Source organism: Bos indicus, chromosome 19 (assembly GCF_029378745.1).
Source record: "Bos indicus isolate NIAB-ARS_2022 breed Sahiwal x Tharparkar chromosome 19, NIAB-ARS_B.indTharparkar_mat_pri_1.0, whole genome shotgun sequence".
In the NCBI taxonomy this organism is placed as follows: domain Eukaryota; kingdom Metazoa; phylum Chordata; class Mammalia; order Artiodactyla; family Bovidae; genus Bos; species Bos indicus.
Window position 1 is genome coordinate 39,031,296 of NC_091778.1, and position 22,871 is coordinate 39,054,166.

At 43.5% G+C, this 22,871-nt stretch overlaps 1 protein-coding gene across 1 annotated transcript in view; it reads left to right on the top strand.

Annotated features, from left to right (window-relative positions):
• Window positions 1-17,776: 17,776 nt before the first annotated feature.
• Window positions 17,777-22,871, top strand: part of LOC139177779 (uncharacterized) — a 35,658-nt gene continuing 30,563 nt past the window's right edge. The window contains exons 1-2 of the mRNA XM_070774444.1: window positions 17,777-17,783; window positions 18,479-18,569. Of these exons, the coding sequence (XP_070630545.1) occupies window positions 17,777-17,783; window positions 18,479-18,569 (98 nt within the window). The remainder of the gene's footprint in view (window positions 17,784-18,478; window positions 18,570-22,871) is intronic.

Sequence of the window (22,871 nt, forward strand, 5' to 3'; positions counted from 1 at the left end):
TGAGAAATTTGAATGGCAAAAGGGGGGATATTTCACAGTGAACTCTCAGGGTTGAGCCAGTTTTTATGCCCCCACAGAGTTTCTCTACCCCCATCCAATATCCTGGATGATCTTCCTAACTGAGCTATCCAATTATCAATGAACTTTCTCTCATGCAGACCTGGGTGTGCTCTGGCCAAGTCAAAGGGACACTTAAGGACATGGTCCGAATGGTCGAGTCAAGAATTAGCCATGAATTGAACCAAGTGCAGTTACTTGCACAGGACAGCCTGCCAGAAGAGATCTCATCTAAATGTTTGGAGTTGGGGGCATGGTACTTAGACATGCGAGGGATCTCCCCCAGAGGTGAAGTTGAATGTTCATTTTCAGCTGCAAAATATAAAAAAATTTCTGAGTTTTGGTTTCTGTCTTAACAACTAACATGAATTTTGCATAGTTGCCATTAAGTAGATGTTTTACAACTCTTTGTGGCTGATTTCACGTAGTGTCACAATTTACATCACTTATATAAAACTGCCCCAGGGTTTTGTTCCTCTGGGAATTTGGGGGGCACATGCTGTGTCCATCTTTCTGTCTCTTCTTACTCTGACACTCCACCTGGGACAAGCTTATTTTCTTCAGACTCCTTCAAAATGAACATCTAAATTTTCTGTTGTTTTAACATCTCAAGGCCCAAAAGAAAATGATGCCATTGTGTCTAATTGAATTTTTCATCGCATGTCTGGGCTATGTGGTCTGAGGCATGGGAGATCTGAAAACTTGCCACCACAGACTTTTGTGAAGTGTGTGTATAGGTGACAATCAAACCAGTTTCATCTCCTTGTCAGCATGGTCCAAGATGGGGCATTCTTGGCCTTACGGACAGAACTACTTCCTAAGCCTTGGACCTAGGAATTAGCTGTCTCCCTTCCTAATGGCACATTCCTGGACGTTAAGCCTTGGCTTTAAAACAAAGGATTCCCCATTCATGTGCAAAACAAGTATTTCCCTGGGGGAGCTTCTCCTTTAACCCAATTGTCAGTAACTCCTTTAACCCAATTGTCAGTAACCAGAGAGCCTGATTGCTGTTTCATTTTAGAGATGATTTAGGTGATCAATATAAGCTCTTCCCCAACAAAAACATTTTGTCCTTGAGAAGGTTTCCTTGGAAGTGTTTCAATATGCCTCATTTACTATTTTACTGAATGTTTCTGTGGCCCCAACATTTTTGGCAAAGTTCTCGGGTGAAAGTGTGACTCCAGGCTGGGAAGTCTGCCACCACGTTGCCAAGGGGTTTCCTAGTGGTAGTGCTGTAGGGGCCACCTCTGCCACCCTGACTCATTAAAGAGACTGATGAGGTTTGCCCTGCATTTTGTACCACACCTCAATCCATATCCTCTGATCTGTAAAAGCAGGAAACTGCAAAGCTGCCGGAGCATCTGGGGAGAAAGGAAGTGGGAATGAGGCATTCTTCTCCAGTCTTGAATCTTCAAAGGGAGAACCAGGTGTTGATAATCACCAAATCCCAGTTACCTGGAAAAGAATTCCCTGTCCTGGGCCTCTCTTGGCTAATCTTATGATCTAAAATCAGTCCTGAATATTCACTGGAAGGACTGATGCTGAAGCTGAAACTCCAATACTTTGACCACCTGATGCAAAGAACTGACTCATTGGAAAAGACCCTGATGCTGGGAAAGATTGAAGGCAGGAGGAGAAGGGGATGACAGAGGATGAGATGGTTGGATGGCATCACCGACTCGATGGAATGAGTTTGAGCAAACCCCAGGAGTTGGTGATGGACAGGGAGGCCTGGTGTGCTGCAGTCCTGGGGTCGCAAGGAGCTGGACATGCCTGAGTGCCTGAACTGAACTGAACTGATGATGTTGGCAACATCACTTCCCCCTCTCAACCTGGCACTTCTGCGGTCCTCAGTCCTGCTTTGGTTGATCCTTTCTGGCTGCGGGGAGCTAGAACTTAGAGAAAGATGTGAGCATTGTTGACCTTGAGATTCAAGAAGAGGATGGCTTCTTTCAGGTTCTGGGTTTGCCTTCCATTCCACGATGTTCCAGAGAGACAGTGGGACAGAACTAAGAGGTTGTGGAACTCAGACCCTCTTCACTCGCTTCTCACAGCTTAGCTTGATAACTTGACTTCAGAGTCACAAATCCCGACTCTTGGTAGGTGCTGGATAAATGTTGGTTGAATGAATAAATACACAAAGAATGAATAAATCAATATATTCAAGGACACTATCACAGTTACACATCATACAACAGACTCGGCATTCAAAAGTAAAACTGTTGTTCAGCCATTCAGTTGTGTCCGACTGTTTGCAACTCCATGGACTGCAGCATGCCAGGCTTCCCTGTCCTTCATCATCTCCCAGAGTTTGCTCAAACTATCTTTATAAGTAGGTAAAACTTCATTTGATATGTGGCTGCCTTTCATTGGTAACAGAAGGTTTTGACCCCACCTTGCAGCACTTAATGGAACACCTGTCCTGCCTCTGTTGCTCTTTTGCTCCTCGATCCTGGAAGTCACATCTTCATCCCAGACTCTTCAGTGTTCCCCTTTTTAAGGTCTTTGGAATAAAGCCAAATTCTGCCTTATGCCCTGTCTCCTCCCAGCCCATTTAAGATCAAATTCCTGTTTACCTTTGCAGCCATAACAATTCACACTGTATAGTCCTTAATTTTTTACAGCATTCTCACTAATGTTGCCTCATTTAATCCTTCTAATCTTGCTGGGAGATAATACTTTTTATTCCCACTTTACAGATGAAGAACCTATTAGCTCACAGTGGCAGAGTCAGGACTTGAACCCAAGTTGTTGAACCCACATTCTGTATGCTTCCCATGAATACACTACCTCTCCCAGCCCCCTAAGCTGCTACTTTTTACTTCCTTTTCGGTGTCCGATCTTTGACCGCATGCAACCCCACCCTCAACTCTGTCCACTTTTCAAAGTTCAGCTCAGATTCTCCCTCTCCCCTGAGTGGTCAGGTTATGTTTAGTCTCCTCACTCCTTTGTGCTCTCATTGCCCCTGACTTTGCTGATTTTAAACATTCAGCTTTAAGATAGAGTGTGTCTGTTTAAAATACACTTCAGCAACCTAATCTAAAGCACAGTGTGGTTATTTGTGGATGAGTCTGCCAAGCTGCATCACTAAAGTGGCAAGATCCTTGAATATAGGGGTGGGTCTTGCTCACCTGTTTTATGTCCCCAAAGAGCCCAGCATGTTGTCTGGCCCCTGATAATTACTCAATAAACCCTTATTAGTAAAATCATGATTTTTATATTATTGTCAAAAAAGGGGCTAAATGAGTAAGTAAATAAGTAATTACTATATTACCATGGTGGAGAAGGCAATGGAACCCCACTCCAGTACTCTTGCCTGGAAAACCCATGGACGGAGGAGTCTGGTAGGCTGCAGTCCATGGGGTCGCTAGGAATCAGACACAACTGAGCGACTTCACTTTCACTTTTCACTTTCATGCATTGGAGAAGGAAATGGCAACCCACTCCAGTGTTCTTGCCTGGAGAATCCCAGGGATGGGGGAGCCTGGTGGGCTACCATTTATGGGGTTGCACAGAGTTGGACACGACTGAAGTGACTTAGCAGCAGTGGCAGCAGCATATTACCATGGTAATTTTCATTTTCATAAACACAATCAGGAAAGACACATAAGAGATAGTCGCAGCAGTTTCCTCTAAGGCGACAGGGCTACGGTGAGAATGGGGAGATGGAGACACTGTGGGAGGGAGATTTTTCACTTTATACATTCTTACAGTTTTTTTAAAAACCATGTGAATGTATTTCTCTTTAAAAATCAGAAAGTCTGCTGAAGTGATTTAGCCACTGGGGACTATTCCTGATTCAGTCCCTGCACTGACGAGGTGACAACATCCACAAGCTGTCATCAGCCCATCACCTCTAGGGCCAGTGGCAGGGCTGCCCTGCAGAAGGTTATAAAACTCTACTTGATATATGGAAGGCCAGGGGTGGGAGGGTGGGAAGAAGGAAAAAAGGGATAGGAAAAGCGATTTTCTTTTCAACTAGCAAATAGCAACTCTGTTTTACTTAAGGCATGTTTGCATTATGTACAAAAATTTTAAATGAAAATCTAGAAGGAATATATAGAAGTCTTTTGCAGGAAGAATTTAACTGCCCACTAGCAATGCAAATTTAAGGTCACCTGAACAATTACTCCACTGGACCAACGCCTCATTTGTGCAAGAGAATCAGCTCTGAGAAGAAGCTATGTGTTTTGGAGATCATAGGAAAATGAGGGAATGGGGGGTGGGGAGAGAGAACAGAGCAAAAGATGAGCGAGAGCTAAAGAAAGAGAAGAGACAGGAAAAGGATGGAGGATACCAGAAAGGAGAAAGAAAGCAGATTTTAAAAGATAAAAAAAAGGAGAGAGAGTGAAAGCCAGAAAGAGAAAGAGAGAGGCAGAGAGGGTATGTGCCTGGGAGAGGCTTGGAGGGGAACTCCCAAACCAGGCCAGCAAAGGGCTTGTGCACCAGGTGAGACCAAGCCGTGCCATCAGGGGCCTGCTCCAGTGTGAGATCAGGAGGCTCCACGTTCCTGGAGCAGAGAATTTCATCAGAGGTTTGGCCCTGGCCTCCTGTCTCAGTGTGTACACCACCTCCACAGCATGAAGGATGGAAGGAAGTGGTTTTCCAGGCTTCCTGGGATCTTTCCAGGGCAAATACCCATTTACCTCCAGGTGCTGAATTCCCAAGGGTAGGCACCCTTGACGGCCTGCATTGTGCAGCCTCTGGGGATAATATAGTCTGAGGGGAACCCGTCTGTCCTGCTCTTGGTTGCGGTTGTGAGACTGTCCAGCATCCAGCTTCAGTTCCGCTCCTTAACAACTTGTGGAGGAGTGGCTGGTACAGCTTGATTCAGATTCCCCCTCCCTAAGTGGGGAGGGTTCTGGAAAGGGGTGGAGGAGGTTAGAGCAGGAGTTAAAGCCAGTGGTGGAGGAACTCTGACCTTGAGTTTAGCTGTGAACCCACAAATCCAGCCAGAGATGAGGGTGTAGGTGTCTAATTCCAACACGATGATGCTCTCTTCCCCACTTTGAACTGCTTCCACGCCACTGGCAGGACATCTATAAAAGAAAGGAATTCAATAGCATCTTGTAAAAGGGGGAGAAAAACTGCATTCTTTTTTTCCAGGGTATCTTTGCTAAGTAAAAACAGCTGGGTGAGGATGTTCTATTCCTTGGCCCACTACCTGGGTGAGTCACTTCCTTTTCCTGTGGCTGATTGCTATCCCCCTATTTTAAATATTTCTCTCATTTAAAGTCCTATCCACAGGCTTCAACTAGACAGAAAATCAACAAAAGTAAGGAAGAATTCAATACCACCGTCAACCAATAGGACCTAATAGATATCAACAGAAGCGTGCTTGCTAAGTTGCTGACTCTTTGCAACCCAATGGACTGTAGCCTGCCAGGCAAGGCAAGAATACTGGAATACTAGAGTGGGTTGCCATGCCCATCTTCAGGGGATTTTCCCAACTCAGGGATAGAACCCACATCTCTTATGTCTCCTGCACTGGCAGGCAGTTTCTTTACTGCTAGTGCCACTTGGGAAGCCCTATTAACAGAAACTTCCATGCAGTAACAGCAGATCCTCATTGTTTTTGAGTGTCTGTGGAATATATACCAAGATAAATCACATTATTGCCCATAAAACAAATTTCAATAAATTTAAAACAACTGAAATCATACTGAACGTGTTCTCTGACCATAATGGAACCAAAATAGAAATCAATAACAAAAAGGTAACAGCAAAATCTCCAAATACTTGGAAACTGAACAACATACTTCTAAATAATATATGAGTCAAAGAGGGAATTCTCAAGTGAAATTTAAAAGTAAATCGAACCCAGTGAAAATGAAAATACAGTAGCAAAATATGTGGCTAAAGCACCACTGAGAAGTTTGTGACACTAAATGAATATATTTTTAGTGTAAAATTAGAGGAAAAGTCTCAAATCAATAATCAAAGCTCTCAACTCAAGAACCTAGGGGGAAAAAGGAAGAGTAAAATTAATCCAGAGCAAGTGGAAATAATAAAGAGCATAAATTCATAAAATCGAAAGCAAAAAAGAAGACAGTAACAGAAAATGGAAAAGAAAAAGAAAACCAATGTGACAAGGAGCTGATTATTAAAAAAGGTCAATAAACCTCTAGTACAATCAACAAATTTAAAAGAGGGAAGAAACATATATTAAGAATGAAACAGGAGATATCACTCCAGACCCGGGTAGACCTGAAAAGAATAATCAAGGGATAGTTTGTAGTAGGCTGAGTAACGGCCTATGGAGATATTAGGAACCTGAAAATATTGCCTCATTTAGAAAATATGTGAGTGTGAGTAAGTAAGGATTTTGAGGTGAGAGGATTACCATGGTAGGCCCTGAGTGCAATCACAGGTGTCCTTATAGGAGAGGGGCAGAGGGAGAGTTGACGTATAATGAAGAGAAGGTAATGTGACACTGGAAGGAGAAGCTGAAGCAAGGTGACCACAGACAAGGATACTGGCTGCCACTGGAAGGTGGAAAAGGCAAGGAATGGGTGCTTCCCTGGAGGAAGCATAGTCTTTCCTACACCTTGATTTCACTTCATTAATACTGTTTTGAATTTCTGGACGTCAGAAATGTGAGATAATAAATTTCTATTGTTTTAAGCCACTATGTTATATTAATTTGTTACAGCAGGCATAGGAAACAAATACAGTATGAACTCTACACACATAAAGTTGACAATTTAAATGAAATGGACCAATTCCTCAAGAAACACTAACTACTGCAATTCATCTGGTATGAAAGAGGTTGTTTGTTTTAATAATTCTATAACTATTAAGAGAACTGAATTTATAATCAAAACCCTCTACTTCCTCCATTTCCGGGCCTAGATAGTTTTGCTGGAGAATTCTACCAAACATTTATTTAATTTTTTTAAACTTCCACTTTATTGGCAGGACAAACTTTTCCTCTTTTTGTTCTCCTTCCTCGTTACTTTTATTTATTTATTTATTTATTTTGGCCACACTGCGTGGCATGTGGGAGCTTAATTCCCCTATTGGGGATTGAACCCAAGCTCCCTGCATTGGAAGAATGGGGTCATAACCACTGGACCACCAGGGAAGTCCCTCTACCAAACATTTAAAGAAGAATTATATTCTACATAGTCTCTTCCAGAAAACAGAAGAAGAAGACTACTCACCAATTCATTTTATGAAGTTAATATTACCCTAATACTAAGATAAAGACAGTACCTGAACACACACACAGAGCTATAGATCAGAGTCACTAAGGAATATAAATGCATAAATCTTTAACAAAATATTAGCAAATAGTATTCAGCAAAATATAAAGAGAAATATACAACATGAACAAGAGAAGTTTATTTCAGGGATGGGAGGCTGATTCAATATTCAAAAGTCAAACAATGTAATCCACCTCCTTAACAGTATAAAGAATAAAAACCACATGATCTTATCGATTGATGCCAAAAAAACATTTGACAAAATTCAACATCCAGTTTATAATTAAGCAAAAACTTCTCAGAAAAATAGGAGTAGAAGGGAATATTCTCAACTTGATAATGAACACCTATAAAAACCAGCCAACAGGGATTTCCCTGGTGGTCCAATGGCTAAGACTCAGAGCTCCCGATACAGGGGCCTAGGTTTGATCCCTGGTCAGGGAACTAGATTCCAGGTGCCTCACTAAAGATCCTGCATGGCCATCTATTCAATGCATGAAGCAGGGCGCCTAAAGCCATGCTCTGGGACAACTCAGAGGGATAGGATGGAGAGGGAGGAGGAGGGGGATTCAGGATGGGGGGCAAATATGTATACCTGTGGCCAATTCATTTGGGGGCTGGGGAAACAGAACTTAATCAAATATATTGACACTTCTGCAACAAAACCCATTAATATTCATTCTAGATGAGTTAAATAAAGCCTATAACTTGTCTCGATAGATGCCTCATGTCATTTCAGGTCAGATTTTGCCACCAAATGAGTTTGCATGACACTTCAGTAAAAGCTTTTGATTTTTCAGAACTCACTGAGATTCCAGAACTTGCAGATAAGGGGTTGTGGAACTATAACAGAGTTGAAAAGTAATTCATAGCTGCTCCACTGAAGACATATTTCCAGACCCCTTTTTAAGTAAGTGTGGCCATGTGTGATTAAGTTCTAACGGAATGTGAGTACAGTAAGGTGAGCCACTTGGGGTCTGAACTTTAAGACACTGGGCTTGTGTTTTTCCATAGTTTCTTTCCTCCTGTCCTGCAAGCTGGAATGCAGATGAGCCATCAAAATGAGAAAAATGTTCACATTTGGTGAACAGAGGAATAAACTTCTATTCTTCTTTAAATAACTGATTTTTTTTTTTAATAACTGATTTTTTGAGCCTCCAGTCCACTTAGTCTTGAACTAATTAATGTGAGAGACAAATGTTGGGCATATAAAGTAAAGATGGAAGCTATAGTCCCTACTCTCAAGGGGGTTCTGGTTCAAGTAAGGAAAATCATTCATTTACAGATAATTCTCATAAAATGTGCTATGCTGATAAAGCCACTGTGGAAACACACAGGCTCATCTAGGGGCTTCAGGGAACACTTTCTCAGAAAGATAATGCCTCAGCTCAAGTATGAAGGTTGAAGAGAAGTTATTCAGGTAAAAAAATGGAAGAAGGTATGTTATAGGCCGAATTGTGTCATTGATGCCTTTGAACTGTGGTGTTAGAGAAGACCCTTGAGAGTCCCTTGGACTGCAAGGAGATCCAACCAGTCCATTCTGAAGGAGATCAGCCCTGGGATTTCTTTGGAAGGAATGATGATAAAGCTGAAACTTCAGTACTTTGGCCACTTCATGCGAAGAGTTGACTCATTGGAAAAGACTCTGATGCTGGGAGGGATTGGGGGCAGGAGGAGAAGGGGACGACAGAGGATGAGATGGCTGGATGGCATCACCGACTCGATGGACATGAGTTTGACACATTTAGACACATTGACAAGACACACAGGGTTAGGACCATGTGAGGAAATGGACACACAGACACAGAGGACACGGACACACAGATACAGGGGAAGACAGACATATGAAGGCAAAGACAATGACTGCATTATGCCGTACACGCCGAGGAAAGCCTGGGGCCACCCAGGAGCGGGAAGAGGCAAGGAAAGAGTCTCTCCTAGAAGTTCTGGAAGAATGATGGCCCTGCCAACACCTTGATTTAAGACTTCCAGCTTTCAGGACTGTAAGAGAATAAATTTCTATTCCTTCAAGCCACCCAGTTTGTGGTGCTTTGTTACTTTAGCCCTAGGAAACTAGCACAGGGTTTAGGGTTTAGGGCACAAAGACAGAGAGATGGAACAACATGGTATGTGCCGGGAGACTATAAACAATTCCCTATTTGTAAACCATAGTGTTCAAGGCAGGATGTGGCCTGTGACATATATATCTGACAAATGATATACATATATATCTCATAGATCAGAAGTATTGAATATATACTTAAATGAATAAAGAAATGCAAAAAATAATGATTACCAACATAATAGCATAATTCTTATGGCAGTCAAATTTCAGGCAATGTTTTCATTATCCTGTATTGATTGGTACTTTAAATGAAAATTATTTTTTAAGTTTTTTTTTTTTTTTTATGTGGACTATTTCTAAAGTTTTTATTGAATTTGTTACAATATTGCCTCTTTTTTATGTTTTGGTTTTTTGGCCGAGAGGCATGTGAGATTTTAACTCCCCAATCAGGAATCGAACCTGTAACTCTTATACTGGAAGGCAAAGTCTTAACCACTGGAGTAAGTAAGTAACCACCAGGTAAGTCCCCATACACTTTTAGTGTAATCAGAAAATAATCTATTTCATTCAGGAAAACAAAGGCTATCAATAAGTAGAGTTGAATGAGTAGGGGGCAAGACTAGGAGCAGCGACCAACTAAGAAATTACTGCAGTAGGTCAGATGGAGGAGGGCCTGAGCTCAGAAAGTGGTAGGAGGATGGAGAAGTGAAATATTCAGAAGGTACAGTCAGACTTGGTGAGTGATTAGAGGTATTGGGGTTGGCAATAGAGAAGGAGAATTCTAGAATGACCCTCAGAGCTGTATCTGGGGTGACTTGGTGAGTGGTGGGTGGCTCCATTCACTGAGGTTGGAAGAACAGGAGGATATTCAGGTTTCTAGGGGAAGATGAGGAAATACCAATAGGAGTATTTGAATCAGAAGGTCCTCAACTGGTAGCTGTAAGTGCTGTCTGTCCAGCACTCTACTCTAGACTTCCCCTGGTAAGCCTCCTTTGCCTACTCCACCTCTGTGATGCTAATAGTTGTTCTGTTCATAGACACCACCAGTCAAGTACAGTTGATTGGTCAAAGATGGAGGCATGGCCCAAACTTCTTTTTCAAGTTTTTTTTTTTTTTTTAATATTGAAGACAGGACTGGAAATAAATCTTGGAATCACCTCATATAGGTATCAATTAGATCCAAGAATGAATGAGACTTCCTCCTAAGAAACCTGTATGCAGGTCAAGAAGCAACAGTTAGAACTGGACATGGAATCACAGACTGGTTCCAAATTGGGAAAGGAGTACATCAAGGCTGTATATTGTCACCTTGCTTATTTAACTTATATGCAGAGTACATCATGTGAAATGCCAGGCTGGATGAATTACAAGCCGGAATCAAGATTGCTGGGAGAACAATCAACAACCTCAGATATGTAGATGATACCACTTTAATGACAGAAAATGAAGAGGAACTAAAGAGCCTCTTGAGGGTGAAAGAGGAGAGTGAAAAAGCTGGGTTAAAACTCAACATTCAAAAAACAGATCATGGCTTCAGTCCCATCACTTCATGGCAAACAGAAAGGGAAAAAGTAGAAACAGTGACAGATTTTATTTTCTTGGGTTCCAAAATGACTGAGGATGATGACTGCAGCAAAGAAATTAAAAGATGCTCGCTCTTTGGAAGGAAAGCTGTGACAAACCTAGACAGCATATTAAAAGGTAGAAACATCACTTTGCCTTCAAAGGTCTGTATAGTCAAAGCTATGGTTTATCTGGGCTTTCCTGGTGGTTCAGATGGTAAAGAATCTGTCTACAATGTAGAAGACCCAGGTTCAATCCCTGAGTGGAGAAGATCCCCTGGAGAAGGAAACGGTAACCCACTCCAGTATTCTTGCCTGGGAGATCCCATGGCTGACTACAGTCCATGGGGTCACAAAGAGTCAGACACGACTGAGTGACACACACACATGGTTTTTCCAGTAGCCATGTATGGATGTAAGAGTTGGAGCATAAAGAAGGCTGAGTACCAAAGAATTGATGCTTTCGAACTGTGGTGCTGGAGAAGACTCTTGAGAATCCCTTGAACTGCAAGTAGATCAAACTAGTCAATTCTAAAGGAAATCAACTCTGAATATTCATTAGAAAGACTGATGCTGAAGCTGAAGCTCCAATACTTTGGCCACGTGGTGTGAAGAGCCAACTCATTGGAAAAGACTCTGAGCTGGGAAAGACTGAAGGCAGGAGGAGAAGGGAGTGTCAGAGGGTGAAATGGTTGGACCCAACTCAATGGACATGAGTCTGGGCAAACTCCGGGAGATAGTGAAGGACAGGGAAGCCTGTCTCACTAAAATCCATAGGGTCACAAAGAGTGAGGCATGACTTGGAGACTGAATAACAGCAACACTTTGCAAAGAGAGGGTGTAGGGGAAGAAAGAAGGCTGGGGATGGAATCTACCAAAGGTTAAGGAGAGAGCAAAAGAAGAAGACTTAATGACTGAAATAAAAGGAAGTTCAGAGGAGTAGGGAGAAAATACTGCCCTGTTTTGTATTCTGAACCCAATTCCGATTGTGTGTGTAGAATTTCCCCCATACAACCAAGCAATTCTCAGTATACTAGCTGGGTGATCTAGCATTCAACTGAATTCTGGCACTCTGTACTTGGAGTCCCTTGGACTGCAAAGAGATCCAACCAGTTCATCCTAAAGGAAATCAGTCCTGAATATTCATTGGAAGGACTGATGCTGAAGCTGAAACTCCAATACTTTGGCCACCTGATGTGAAGAACTGACTCTTTGGAAAAGACCCTGATGCTGGGAAAGATTGAGGGCAAGCGGAAAAGGGAACAACAGAGGATGAGATGGTTGGATGGCATCACTGATTCCATGGACATGAGTTTGAGCAAGTTCTGGGAGTTGGTGATGGACAGCAAAGCCTGGTGTGCTGCAGTCCATGAGGTTGCAAAGAGTCGGACACAACTGAGTGACTGAACTGAACTGAACTTGGAGACAGCAAGAGATTCCACAGTTCGGGGTTCACACTGGGATCCTCCACAACTCAGATAAGAGTTGAAAACCCAGGTTATCACCTGTGTCTCTGACCCACAGTTTATTAATCAGTGGTTTACATGCCTCTCTCTTTGTGTTCGATTAACTTTTGAGAGTGGCTCACAGAACTCAAAGAAGCACTTTACCTACTAGATCACAGGTTTATTACAAAAGGATATAACTCAGGAACAGCCAGAGGACAGCATGGGGAAAGGCCACAGCGCTCTGAACATGCCATTCTCACATCTCCACATTGTCACCAACCTGGAAGCTCTCTGAACCCAGTCTTTTTGGGGGTTTTATGGCGGCCTTCATTACATGGGCAAGAGGGATTCAGCACTGCTGATTGAACTCAATCTCAAACGCCTCTCCCCTTCCTAGAGGTTGGGGGATGGGGCTGAAAAGTCCAAACCTCTAATCCAATGGTTGGCTCTGTTGGCAATCAGCCCCATCCTGGAGTGAGGACCAAAAGTCAGCTCATTAACATAACAAATAGTCTCTTTCTCGCTCTCGTTACAGGACATTCCAAAAGCTCTAGGAGCTTTGTGCCAGAAGACCAAATACATATTTCTGATTATATATCACATGCCTTCATTTAAAGTTGAGATAACTGGAGGTGAAAGGCTAATTTGATTCATGACTCAAATCCAGGTCTGTTCTACTATATCACTGCCAGAAAGTCCTATGGATTTTGATTATTCTACGTTGTTTAAAATGTATTTCTTTGTATTAATTTTTGGCTGCATCAGGCCTTAGTTGCTGGCATGCATGGGTTAGTTGCCTCGCAGCATGTGGGATCTTAGTTCCCTGACCAGGGATTGAACTTGTGTCCCCCATATTGGAAGGCTGATTCCCAATCACTGGACCACGAGGGAAGTCCCTGTTTTTCTTTTTTTTTTTTAATGAAATTTAACAGAGTCAGTGTAGACAACTTGTTTTACTTTCCAATTTCCTTCTCAGAGCCTGTGACTATTTGTTTATATTTTTAAAATATTTATTTTAATGTATTTTCAGCCAAATTCAGCCAAAAATATATATTTTTGGCTGCATAATGAGAGGGGTTCTTGGTTGCAGCAGGCAGGATTGGCACATGGGCTCTCTACTTGAGGCGCCTGGGCTCCATAGTTACAGCACATGGGCTCAGTTGCCCTGTGGCATGTGGGATCTTAGTGCCCCAACCAGGAATTGAACCTGCATCCCTTACACTGGAAGGCAGATTTGTAACCACTGGACTAAGATCAGTGAAGTCCCCCATGCCTGATTTTGGAATGAAGTCTGCCTCTGCTCTCCCCACTTGCTGTTGCCTCTTGTTGGTCAGTATTCACAGATCTGTCCTAGGATTTGGTACTTGAGGCCTAAGGGCCTGATCAGCACCAACAGCATGAAGCTCCTCAAAAATGCTTTGGGCCAGGCAAGTAGACTGTTGAAGCAGACTGAGGATGGAGACCAGGCTGAGGGTGGAGGGTGGCCCAAAGCCTGGAGCCACCTGGGAGAGTATTCCTGGGACACTGGGAGCCTCAAGCCCACCACATTTTCTCAGAGACTTCAGTTCATCACATGTCATTTCTCCACACCTGTTCTCAGTGTCGTAAGTCACTGAGGTGAATCATTAAGCTGATTCACTTAATTTCTCTTGTGAACACACTAATAAGAAGACTTATTGAATCCCTGTGACTTAGATAATGGGAGGATGACAGGAGTTTCAGGAGATCCGATATTTCTCTTTAATTAAATTAGATAGTGGCCATTAGAGCTAGTAATTAGTGTCACTTACCTGGTAATTGAATGGTTGGTGTGAAAAATGGCTCCATGTCAGGATCCGTCTTGGAATGAATGTGGGAAGAATACAACTTTTTATATTCTTTCACATTTATTGTGCATCAGGAAGTATGTTGAGAACAGACTCAGAGCGGTGAGCAAGACAGATGAGGGCCCTATCCTTCTGGAACTCGTGTTCTAGTGGGCTAATTGGGACATGTCTAACACTTGAAAAATAACTTTCCCTACTTCCCTTCTTAGTAAGAGAGAAAACCCACCAGGACCCAGGTCAAACTGTCTGAAGAAAATAATAATAACATTTTCACATTTGAATCCTCAATGCAGCCCTGCAAGGCAGGGTAACATGGTAGAAAGGGCCAGCTTTGGGTTCAAATGTCGCTCTGCTACTCCTGTAGCTTCCTTGCAGAATCAGTTTCTCATCTTAATCCCTGAGCTGATAATATACATACCATATAGCAAGAAAAAGAAATGCAAAAAGGCAAAATAGTTGTCTGAGGGGGCTTTATAGATAGCTGAGAAAAGAAGAGAGGCAAAAGGCAAAGGAGAAAAAGAAAGATATTACCCATCTGAATACAGAGTTCCAAAGAATAGCAAGGAGAGATAAGAAAGCCTTCCTCAGTGAATAATGCAAATAAATAGAGGAAAACAATAGAATGGGAAAGATTAGAGATCTCTTCAAGAAAATTAGAGCTACTGAGGAAACATTTCATGCAAAGATGAGCACAATAAAGGACAGAAATGGTATGGACCTAACAGAAGCAGAAGATATTAAGAAGAGGGGGCAAGAATACATAGAAGAACTATACAAAAAAGATCTTAATGACCCAGATAACCACATGGTGTGATCACTCATCTAGAGCCAGACGTTCTGGAGTGTGAAGTCAAGTGGGCCTTAGGAAGCATCACTACAAACAAAGCTAGTGAGGTGATGGGATTCCAGCTGAGCTATTTCAAATCCTAAAAGATGATGCTGTGAAAATGCTGCACTCGATATGCCAGGAAATTTGGAAAACTCAGCAGTGGCCACAAAACTGGAAAGATCAGTTTTCATTCTAATCCCAAAGAAAGGCAATGCCAAAGAATGTTCAAGTTATTGCATGATTGCACTCATTTCACACACTAGCAAAGTAATGCTCAAAATTCTCCAAGTCAGGCTTCAACAGCACGTGAACCATGAAATTCCAGATGTTCAAGCTGGATTTAGAAAAGGCAGAGGAACCAGAGATCAAATTGCCAACATCCATTGGATCACAGAAAAAGCAAGAGAGTTCCAGAAAAACATCTACTTCTGCTTTATTGACTACGCCAAAGCCTTGTGTAGAGAGATGGAAATACCAGACCACCTTACTTGTCTCCTGAGAAACCTGTATACAGGTCAAGAAGCAGCAGTTAGAACCAGACATGAAACAATGGACTGGTTCCAAATTGGAAAAGGAGTACATCAAGGCTGTATACTGTAACCCTGCTTATTTAACTTATATGCAGAGTACATCATGCAAAATGCTAGGCTGGATAAAGCACAAGCTGGAATCAAGATTGCAGGGAAAAATATCAATAACCTCAGATATGCAGATGTCACCACCCTTATGGCAGAAAGTGAAGAGGCACTAATGCCTCCTGATGAAAATGAAAGAGGAGAGTGAGAAAGCTGGGTTAAAATTCAACATTCAAAAAACTAAGAGCATGGCATCTGATCCCATCACTTCATGGCAAATAGATGGGGAAACAATGAAAGCAGTGACAGACGATATTTTCTTGGGCTCCAAAATCACTGCAGATGGTAACTGCAGCCATGAAATTTAAAGATGTTTGCTCCTTGAAAGAAAAGCTATGACAAACCTAGACAGTATATTAGAAAGCAGAGACATTACTTTGTCAACAAAGGTCTGTACAGTCCAAGCTATGGTTTTTCCAGTAGTCATGTATAGATGTGAGAAGTGGATCATAAAGAAAGCTGAACGCTGAAGAATTGATGCTTTTGAATTGTGATGCTGGAGAAGACTCTTGAGAGTCCCTTGGCCTGCAAGGAGATCAAACTAGTCAATCCTAAAGGAAATCAATGGTTAGAATTCATTGGAAGGACTGATGCTGAAGCAGAAGCTCCAATACTTTGGCCACCTGATGCAAACAGCTGACTCATTAGAAAAGACCCTGATGTTGGAAAAGACTGAAGGCAGGAGAGAAGGGGACGACAAAGGACAAGATGGTTGGATGGCATCACCAACTCAATGGACATGAGCTTGAGCAAGCTCTGGGAGATGGTGAAGGGCAGGGAAACCTGGTATCCTGCAGTCCATGGGGTCGCAAAGAGTCGGACACAACTTAGTGACTGAACAACAACATTGGCAGATTGCACGACAGATATTCAGTTCAATTCAGTTCAGTTCAGTCGCTCAGTCGTGTCCGACTCTTTGTGACCCCATGAATCGCAGCACGCCAGGCCTCCCTGTCCATCACCAACTCCCAGAGTTTACCCAAACTCATGTCCATCGAGTCGGTGATGCCATCCAGCCATCTCATCCTCTGTCATCCCCTTCTCCTCCTGCCCCCAATCCCTCCCAGCATCAGGGTCTTTCCCAATGAGTCAACTCTTCACATGAGGTGGCCAAAGTATTGGAGTTTCAGCTTCAGCATCAGTCCCTCCAATGCACACCCAGGACTGATCTCCTTTAGAATGGACTGGTTGGATCTCCTTGCAGTCCAAGGGACTCTCAAGAGTCTTCTCCAACACCACAGTTCAAAAGCATCAATTCTTCGGCACTCAGCTTTCTTCACAGTCCAACTCTCACATCCATACATGACCACTGGAAAAACCATAGCCTTGACTCGATGGACCTTTGTTGGCAAAGTAATATCTCTGCTTTTTAATATGCTATCTAGGTTGGTCATAACTTTCCTTCCAAGGAGTAAGCGTCTTTTAATTTCATGGCTGCAATCACCATCTGCGTGATTTTGGAGCCCCAAAAGATAAAGTCTGACACTGTTTCCACTGTTTCCCCATCTATTTCCCACAAAGTGATGAGACCAGATGCCATGATCTTAGTTTTCTGAATGTTGAGCTTTAAGCCAACTTTTTCACTCTCCTCTTTCACTTTCATCAGGAGGCTCTTTAGTTCCTCTTCACTTTCTGCCATAATGGTGGTGTCATCTGCATATCTGAGGTTATTGATATTTCTCCCAGCAATCTTGATTCCAGCTTGTGCTTCTTCCAGCCCAGTGTTTCTCATGATGTACTCTGCATATAAGTTAAATAAGCAGGGTGACAATATACTGCCTTGATGTACTCCTTTTACTATTTGGAACCAGTCTGTTTTTCCATGTCCAGTTCTAACTGTTGTTTCCTGACCTGCATACAGGTTTCTCAGGAGGCAGGTCAGGTGGTCTGGGATTCCCATCTCTTTTGTTATTAGTCTGTTTTGAGGATGAGAAACTTGACCCATAAAGTAATTTGTCCATGGTCACACAGATGACAATTGGCAGATCAGGAACTTGAACCAGGCCACCTCCTCTTTCTAATTTAGACCACTGTCTGACATTAGACCAAGAAGAATTATCCATGGAACGAGTGTTGTATTAATACGTTTCTGGAGGGGTGCAAGCATCTTTACTGGGGGGCGGGGGGCAGCCTGAGAGAACCAGGAGAGATGTGGGGTATGTGTAGGCAAGAACCCAGGTAATGGTCGGTGAACAAGTCCAGACAGACCGGTAGCGGCAAGACCCAACCAGAGGAACTACATTCAGTGTCCGGCTGGGTCTGCTCACCTGTGGCCAAACACCGCCCCCTGCCGGCCGCCCAAGGGACGGAGGCCAGCGGCTCAGCTCCCGGAGCCTGCGGTTGGACCCACCCGAAGGGCGCTGGACAGGGAGGCCTGGCGTACTGCAGTCTATGGGGACGCAAAAAGTCGGACACGACTGAGCGACTGACTGAACTGAACTGAAGGGCGCCCACTGCACAGGCAGAAGCCCCGGGGACCACGCCGTCTTTCTCGGAACAACGCAGCAGCCTGAAGAAGCGGCGGCACCTCGGGACCTCTGTGCCGGCCTGGGTCCCCTAGGTAACGTCGCATCGGCCCCGTCGCTCACTCAGCTTTTGACCAAAAGGGGTCAGAGCTAAGGATTTTCCCTGCCTTGGGAAAGAACCGCCACCGCGGGCCTCCTCGGAGCCTCACTTTGCCGCGTAGCGCCCCATTCGGTTTGGGGTCTTGGAGTAGCCCGGCGCGCCCCGCTTAAGACGCCGGGCGTCTGAGCCTAGGGCGCCCCTGGGATGAACCCGAGCCTCTGGGCCAAACCCTACTTGCTCTTCGTCTGAGGGACACTGGTGGCAGCCGCTTCTTGTCCCCCTCCAGGCATCACCCGCGCGGCCCCCAGTGCGGGCCGGAAGAGATTAACCCTGCGGAGCGAGCGTACTGACCGCTCCTCAGGCCTGCAGGTCGCCAGGTGGGCTCTCCGGCTCCTCCCCACTCCATCCCACCCTCTGCCTCCTGGCTCTCCGCTTTCCTTGGCCCGAACGGCTACACAATGAGTAAAAAGTTTTAGTATTCTCAGCTTTTAGTCCCTATGTGGCTCCGCATCTCCATTCGCTCTGTGCAAAATGAAGTGAGTTAAACACTCTAAGAACCCAGGTAAACAGCGTATCTTAATAGAGTCACATGCATTTCTTAATCTAAGAGAAGCCCTTGGGAGAGCAATCTGCAGGAGACCTTGTTTGCAAGGCAGCCAAATATCATACACAGCCAGGGAACCAGCTGGAGATAAGACATGTGCATGCGTGCTAGGTCACTTCAGTCGTGTTGAAAGGTTGTTGTTGAATCACGCGAATACACCGGGATTCTTGGCCCCCGGAGGAGAAGAATTCAATCCGGGGCCAGAGACGAGGCTTGATCGCTCAGAGCTTTTGTGTAGTAAAGTTTTATTAAAGTATAAAGGAGATAGAGAAAGCTTCTGACATAGGCATCAGAAGGGGGCAGAAAGAGTACCCCCTTGCTAGTGTTAATAATGAGGTTATATAATCCAAAGAATGTCTGGAGGTTGTAAAGACCTCCTCCGACCTACTCCCATAATTTACATTTTAAGATAACACTGTCCTCAGGCAAGATACATCCTTGTAAAGACCAGGTATACTCCCATAATTAACATTTTAAAATAACAGAAGGTTGAATCCAAAGACTGTCCTTAGGCAGGATACATTATTGGTATATAATCCTAAGGAATGTGGAGAAAGAAAAAAAGTTTGTCCTTTTTTCCTCCTTAAGAATTCCAGACCCCTCTCTCCTCGGGGACCCCTAGACTCCCTATCAACCTGCCTAGGAAATGACTCTCTCAGTGTCCAACTCTTTGTGATCCTATGGACTGTAGCCCACCAGGGTCCTCTGTCCATGGGATTCTCCAGACAAGAATACTGGAGTGGGTTTCCCTGCCCTCCAGGGGACCTTCCTGATACAGGGATCGAACTCGCATCTCCTATGGCTCCTGCAGGAGCTCTTTACCACTGCTTCACTGGGGAAGCCCAGAGATATGACATTATGGCCACGTAATAATATGAAGTTGGTAAAACAACACAACACCAGCTCAGTAGCAATCTGGAGGATGAGGGGTGTGTGTGTGTGTGTGTGTGTGTGTGTGTGTGTGTGTTTGTGTGTATGTGTGTTGCTGGGGAGGGTCTTAAGTGTCCTATGCAAGGCTTGGCATTTTATTCCATAACTTGAATAAAAACATAGAAGACAGGCTTGTTAGCAATACAAATCTACTGACTTAGGAGGCAAAATTTTATAAGATTTCAACAAGCTAGGAAAGGAAGAAGAATGGGAGAGCCTGTAGAAAGGAATGAGATGTTTTCAAAAATTAGGATTGAAGTCAAGTCTTTTATCAGATTCTCTCCGAAGAAAGAATCCCCATTTGGGGACTTCCCTGGTGGTCCAGTGGTTAAGATTCCTCGCTCCCAATGCAGGGCGTTCTGGTTCAATCCCTGGTCAGGGAACTAGATTCCACATGCCACAGCTACGTTCTCAAACCACAACTAAGACCCAGGGCAACCAAACAAATAAATAAATAAAAGTAAGTATTTGTTTTTTAATCCCCATTTGGAATAGAAGAGATATGACTCAACTAAGATTCCTGTGAAAAAGGAGAGGCCACTGGGGGAGGAGCTGACCGAGCTGATCTGTGCTCAGGGTTAGAGCCTGCAGCCCCGCTCCTTGCCGGTGAAGGTAACTGAGTCTGACTGAGTAGGTAACACATTTATTCAATACACTGGATAAAGGACTGTCCAGCACATTCTTAGGTCATTTGAATTCCACTCTTACTACAAGGTGTGGCTTCCCAGGAAAGCCCGGGAAGATTTCCTGCCAAGCAGGAAATCCAAGAGACTTGGGTTTGATCCCTGTGTTGGGAAGATCCCCTGGAGAGGAAATGGCACTGGCACCCCAATCCAGTACTCTCGCCTGGAAAATCCCATGGACAGAGGAGTCTGGTAGGCTGCAGTCCATGGGGTCACAAAGAGTCGGACACAATTTAGCAACTAAACAACTACTACCACCATATGGTAATAAGGTGGGCTGGGGAGTTACTACCATGCTATTTTCAAGTAAGGACTTGGAATTTGAAGCTCAAAGAGGTGAAGAGAAGAGTTTGATGAAGATGGGAACAGCAGACTTCCCTGGCGGTCCACGGGTTGACTCTGTGCTTCCAGCTTCCACTGCAGGAGGATGGGTTTGATCCCTGGCAAAAGAAAAAGATGGGATCAGAACACAGATCCTTTCCAACCCAGTGTCTTGGATGGGATGCTTTCTTAGTAAAGTGTGATGTGCAGACACAGAGGGGCGATGGCTTTACTCTATAGGATTAGAGCAATGCAAGCGCTACGTCTTCTGCCCCTTGAGCACTGCATTCTGACAAGGACACCCAGACGCTCGTAACCAATTAGGTCACCACTCAAATGTCACCCAGAGACGTCTAGTATTGTCCCCTTCCTCAATGATACTCTTTCATGTTTGTGTTACCATCACCTGAAACTTTGTTTATTTATGGGTCTCCCCATGAGAATGCAAGGCCTTGGCTTGTGTCCCTCTGTGGCCCTAGGGCCTAGCACATACCAAGTATTCCATTAAAATGTTTGAATGAAAGAATGAACAAGAGCAGTGGTTCGCAAAGTCTAGTCCGAAGACTCCTGGGGGACTCTAGACACTTCCAGGGGGCTCACGAAGTCAAACAGTGAGTCATAATTTGTCTTCTCCCCACACTGACATCGACATCACTTACAATGATGGTAAAGCTGCCATGGCACCAAATTATACAGGAAGTCATGCATTCTTCACCACCACAAACTGACAGTAAGAACAAGACAAAAAAAAAAGCCAGTTTCATTTAAGGATGTGCTTGATGAAGCAATAAAAATGAGTAGGTTTACTAAAACTCAATCCCCTGAATACAGAAATAAGTAGTTGTACATAGAAGGACAGCGGTTGTCTTGAGGAAAAGCACGTGTTCTAGTCTGTGAGCTAACCTAGCTGCTTTTAAAAAAAGGAACACCATTTTTCCTTGAAAGAGTGACTGACAGAAAGAGAAATCTATGCTAATTCAGACCTGGGTATTGATAGATATTTAAAATAGTTTTATTTACCTGTATTTTACTTTAGGCCCTGCTGGGTCCTCACTGTTGCACGGACTTTTCCCTAGTTGTGGGAAGTGGGGGCTACACTCTAGTTGCAGTGGGAGGGCTGCTCTGCAGTGGCTTCTCTTGCTGCAGAGCACACGGGCTCTAGGGCACGTGGGCTTTCAGGAGTTGTGGCTCCTGGGCTCTAGAGCACAGGCTCAATAGTTTTGGTGCACAGGCTTAGTTTCGGCATGTGGGATCTTCCCAGATCAGGGATCAAACCTGTGTCTCCTGCATTGGGAGGCAGATTCTTTACCACTGAGCCACCAGGAAAGCCCCGATTTTTTTTTTTTTTTAAGAAAGTGAGCTTTCCCTTTTAAAGAAAACAACTGGCAGCTTTCATTGCTAATTATGAGATTCAAATTTTAAAACAAATATTGATATTTTGGAAAACTTAGATATACCACCCAGAGCTTATAGCTTCCTCAAACCTAGACTTTTCTAATGAGCTTGGTGTTGATATCAATGAATGTGAAATTTTGGTATTGAATCATGAAATGTGTCAGCATTTTAATGTAACAGAATGAAAAGTTTGTTGATATGATTTCAGATTCCACATTGCAACTGACCTCCAAGAAACTAATGCTTGACCAGTTTGGGTATGATATCTAAGAAAAATAGCTACAATTATTTAAAAGGCTGTAAAATACTCCTCCTCCTAACTACATATCTGTGAAACTGGAGGGCTTTTCCCATCAAACAACATATTAAAACAGATTGAATGCAGAAACAGATATGAGAATCTGCCTGGTTTATATTAAGCTAGATATTAAAGAGATTTGCCAAAATGCAAAAACAATGCCACTCTTCTTGCTAATTTTTTTGGTTCAGAAAATATATTTTTCAAAAACCATTACTCGTGGTAACATGTATACGGTTTATTAATGCTACTTTAGATGAATTCACAGATATTTAAAAATTTCTCAGTTTTAATGGTGAATGTCAATGGGTATTTAACATAAACACATAAACAAAACTGAAAACAAAACCCATAAACAAAAGCTCTTGGGGGCCCGCAATAGTTGTTAAGAATATAGAGGGGGTTTGTGACCAGAATGTTTGAGTACAACTGAGCTAGAGATGAGAAT